The 5,000-nt window shown below is 29.4% G+C and overlaps 1 protein-coding gene across 2 annotated transcripts in view; it reads right to left on the bottom strand.

Moving 5' to 3' along the window:
• LOC135224489 (regulating synaptic membrane exocytosis protein 2-like) overlaps positions 1–5,000 on the bottom strand; it is a 418,548-nt gene that overhangs the window by 10,934 nt on the left and 402,614 nt on the right. For both annotated transcript variants that reach the window (XM_064263493.1, XM_064263494.1), the window contains exon 20: positions 2,399–2,559. In XM_064263493.1, coding sequence (XP_064119563.1) covers positions 2,399–2,559 — 161 coding nt within the window. The remainder of the gene's footprint in view (positions 1–2,398; positions 2,560–5,000) is intronic.

The raw sequence follows: 5,000 nt of genomic DNA, 5'->3' as shown, positions 1-5,000 counted from the left end.
TATATATATATATATATAAGTGACTGATAGAAGAAGGAAAAGGAGAAAAGACCAGCATTAGAGATAAATAACCTTAATTAGGAGATAAACACATAAAAATAATTGGCGAATTTTTCCTGACAGTCGGATTCTATAAGAACGTTAATTAGTGTTTACCGACAAATTTATTTTGCATTATCGTATTATGATAGCAGTTCCTTCTAATTAGACGTCATTCTTCTTTTTTCTTTTTTTGCAATTGGTAACCTTTCATATGTTCGTTTTAACATAAATGAAATAGTATGGTCGACATATTTGGAGAAATTTCATTACTTCCATTATGTTGGATGTATCAAATCATTATATATAAATATGGTATATATATATATTGTATATATATATATATATCATATATATATATATATATTATATATATATATATATATATATATATATATATTAATTTTTTATTGGCTAGCGACGTTTTGAGACAAAGTCCCATTTTCAGGCTAAAGGCAAGAAATAGGTCTTACATTAATACAAAACAATTAAGCAAGTTAACGAAAAATTATTATCAATTAAACTATTTCTACGGAAAATTACGAATGAAAAAATCTTAGAGTATTAAAATTACATCAATTCAAAACATGTTTAAGAAAGGGTAATGTAAAAGAATAAACAATTGAAATATTTTTGAGTAAAATTAAGAATAAAAGCATATTGAACAAAAAAAAAAATTAAATGAGGAAAATACCTTGCTGAAGCAGAGTCCCGTCGACCCGTGACAGGACGGTGGAAAAAAGTCAAGAAGAGGCAAAGAACAAAGTGACGTGGCTTTATGCTGTATACAAATGTACTGAGGTGGTATGGTTGTTAAATGAAATTGCCATTTTCTTAATTGCCAAACTTTCAAAAACGAGGAGGTGGTGTTCATATGGTGACGTCATAATGACCTTAAAGTTATTGTAACTTATGTCTGCCTTACAGATTCTGGCGTGATTCCTGATATTTGATTGTTCAGGGGTGGCTAATTTGCTGCTCGTTCGCTAACTTACACCTCTATGAGCATCACATCTCACTTGAGCAACCGGCGCGTACTTCCTACGTAGGTTTGCAGAATACATCGGCAGAAATTAAATAAATACACTAACCAGACTGCATCAAGGAGGGCAATTTCTCTTGGTGTTTTAAGAAGCTACCAATGGTTCTAGGGTTCATACAAGTGAATCTGTGATCAACTACTGGATAATGGTAGTTTAAAATGTTTTTAAGGGAGGGCAAAAACATCCTATCCTGTATATAAGGTAATTTAACATAGTATCTAAGTTTCTGTGCTAAATGGACTGCACCAGGTGGATGAAAAAAGTTATCTATGTTATTTTTGACGTATTTAAAAGATAGGCCCGAAGCGTAACAAGTGCGGTTGAAAAATCCCTCAAGAAATATTATTTCGTTATGGAATCATTTCCAGCATTCATGTATAGATGTATTTGTCATGTGCTGCTATATACATACTTTATTTTGTCCTACCTGTTCGAGTTTGAGTTTCTTTTTATCTGTTCAAAAGGCCATCACTCCACTTATACGGGAGTAGAGAGTTTTTCAGTCAGGATGGCTGCTTTAGAAAGAACTGGTTAACGTAATTCGTTAATATGTATATGTATGTATACATATATATATATATATATATATGATATATATATATATATATATATATATACTATATAGTAGGTATATAGTTTTTATTTTATATATCTATATTATATTTATGTATAGATAATATACACATATATATGTATATCATAGATATATATATATGATATATATATATATATAGTATATAGATATATATAGTATAGTTATATATATATATATATATATACATGTATACTACATATATATATATATATATATATATATATATATATATATATATATATATATATATATATATCTATATATATATATATATATATATACATATATATATATATGTATATATATATGTTATATATATATATATATATATATATATATATATCTATATATATATATATATATATATATATATATATATATCTAGTATATATATATGTTTTATATATATATATATATATATATATATATATATATATATATATATATCAATATATATGTATCATATAATATATTTATTCATACACATCATTATTGAAGATTCCTCAGGTTAAAATATATAAGAATATGTGCATTAGTATTGCAGATTTTCAGTAGCAACATCCCCGGGCCTCCCATCCCACAACCTAACTCCCTCTACGTAAACGAATTCGCATTAAACCCACAAACACACTTAACGAAAGAATACACCGTCAGAAGACGACGAAGGTAAATTCCCAGAGGAGAAGAATCCTGAGAATCTTGAGAATCTTGAGAATCTTACCCAAGAATCCGTTATCTCCGTTTTCTACGTAGTCGTACACCGTCAGCTCGAGGGTGAGCCCCAGGAGCAGGTCGGCCCCGAGTCCCTCCCAGATGAAGGACGAGTTCCACAGGGGTTTGCACGAAGACTCGGCCACGCCCGTCGAGAACAAGCGGCAGTCACTGGGGGAATAATGGGAGAAGATTTCATTCATCTCTCTCTCGCTCTCTCTCTCTTCTCTCTCTGTATATATATATATATAATATATATATATATATATATATATATATATATTATATATAGATATATATATATATAATATATATATATATATATATATATAGGCCAAAGTACTGTAATTATTTTACTATGTTTAACTATGGTAATAAGAGTTTTTCTGTTAAAAAATAGACTACTAAATCTTTTAAAGAGAATTTTTTTTATCCATCAAGTAATGTTAGGGTAGTGTTCAAGCCTAAGTATACTATTGGTGGTTTGTTCAAGTACAAAGACATCGTACCCCAGAACTACAGTCTCATGTGTTTATAAATACGAGTGCAATTGCTGTAATGCAATTTACGTGGGGAAAACAAAGCGCCGAAGCACGTGTACGATGGTTTGAAACACTTAGGAAGGCCGGTTAGGACAAACAGGCTTTTAGCAAAAACCACCATTCAGTGCCATACGGGAATCACACAGAAAATAGTGATCACCCCTCTAAGGTTAGATTCATTTTCCATTCTCTCTATTTTGTCTATAACACCGTTAAAGTTTTGAAACCTTCCATCAGTAACAACGAGAGGTCCACGGAGATGCTGTGTTTTTAAAAATTTTTAGTGGTGTAATGTTTGTATGGCATTCATGATGCAGGTATTTACTTTTTTTAATATTGGTTGTTTTCCTTTCCCTTTTTTTATGCTTGTACATTACTCTTTTTTATTATATATACAAATAATAACCTTTGTGCAACATTACTTCCATTCTAATGATCGATTGTAATTTAGTGATTTTTAATTATTTTTCTTTGTGTTTTTGTATAGACCTGATGATGGAGACAGTTACTCCGAAACCGGAGGTAGTCATAACAAAATAAAGGATGTTTTATGTACAAAGTGCTGGTTTTACTCTTAATATATATATATATATATATATATATATATATATATATATATATATATATATATATATATTATATATATACACACACACACACACACCACACACACACACACACACATATATATATATATATATATCTATATATATATATATATATAATATATATATATATATATATATATATTGTGACAAAGTGGCCTAGAGTATCTGGGTCTGGATACCATTAATACTCGGGGGAAGTAGCCAAAGATCTGTGTCTTGACAACATTAATATTTGTTAACCCAAATTGCCAAGTATCTGGTTACTATACTTACCATTTGTACTTGTTAGCGCAAGAGACCCTTTTATTCCTGGGTCTAGGGCACCCTTTGTACTTGGGGCACAGTTTGATCAAGTACTTGGTCATTGCTTACCTCACTACAGCCAGACACCTGACACTTCATCACAAATACTAAACGACTGAATACTCTAAAGGTAACAGTGATCCCTTATAGAACTGAACAGTCGGGAAAACAATCAGTCTAAGTTCATTAAAATGGATGTGAGGTAATCTTAATTGAAGAGCATCACTCCTGCAATTTCAAAACTAAGTATTTCCCTTATTCTGATTCATTTGAGGGAAATGACACAATTACCACTCTATATTTCTACCTAAACAGAAATAAAATATAATACTGGTGATATAATAAAATGCTCATATAGATTTTAAATAAAAAAATTTATTTCTAAATTCAAAATTTATAAGTGAAATTCACAATCTCAGGGAAATTGTTATTACTTGAAAACAAAAGTTTAATTAATTCTTGAATTAATTATTAAGCAAAATTAAATCAAAGTTTATTCCAAGAAAATTAATTACATTTTAAAATTATAAAGCAATTAATTAAATTTGAAATGAAATTTAATTAAATACAAATTAATTTGCAAGTGTTAAATTGTAACAATTACACAATAGAATATTACTAAAAATAATTAAAACAAAATAATACAATACAAAAAAAACAATAGAATATTACTAAAAATAATTAAACAAAATAAATACAATACAAAAAAAAACAATGCATAATATGAAAACAATTAAAGCATTGACAGTACAAATATTAAGCATATAAAATGGACATGTCTAAAGAACAAAGCAAAAGAAAAATGTATTGAAAATTATAATTTTATCCAAACTGTAAAATAAAACCCCGAAGTGCACTTCAAAACATTTGTAAAATACCTTCAAACGCAGTTGCAACTCCTGATTCAAAAGAAAAGGCCTGTTACATTCTTTCGCGGGCGCCTTCACTAAAATAATATCAATAACACTATGCTCAGGTTCCACAAACAACACATACATTAAGACAATTACTGAGTGACCTGCTCAAATACAAATGTGAGTTACATTACTTTAATGAAACAGACACGCGAACGAGCGAGCGCGAGAGAGAGAGCTTTGAGAGAGAGAGAGAGATACTATCCCTCACGCCAGCGCCTAGGTCTCAGGATCGAATGAATAGT

The sequence above is a fragment of the Macrobrachium nipponense genome, chromosome 12 (assembly GCF_015104395.2).
Source record: "Macrobrachium nipponense isolate FS-2020 chromosome 12, ASM1510439v2, whole genome shotgun sequence".
In the NCBI taxonomy this organism is placed as follows: domain Eukaryota; kingdom Metazoa; phylum Arthropoda; class Malacostraca; order Decapoda; family Palaemonidae; genus Macrobrachium; species Macrobrachium nipponense.
This window is presented reverse-complemented; position numbering and strand designations above follow the sequence as displayed.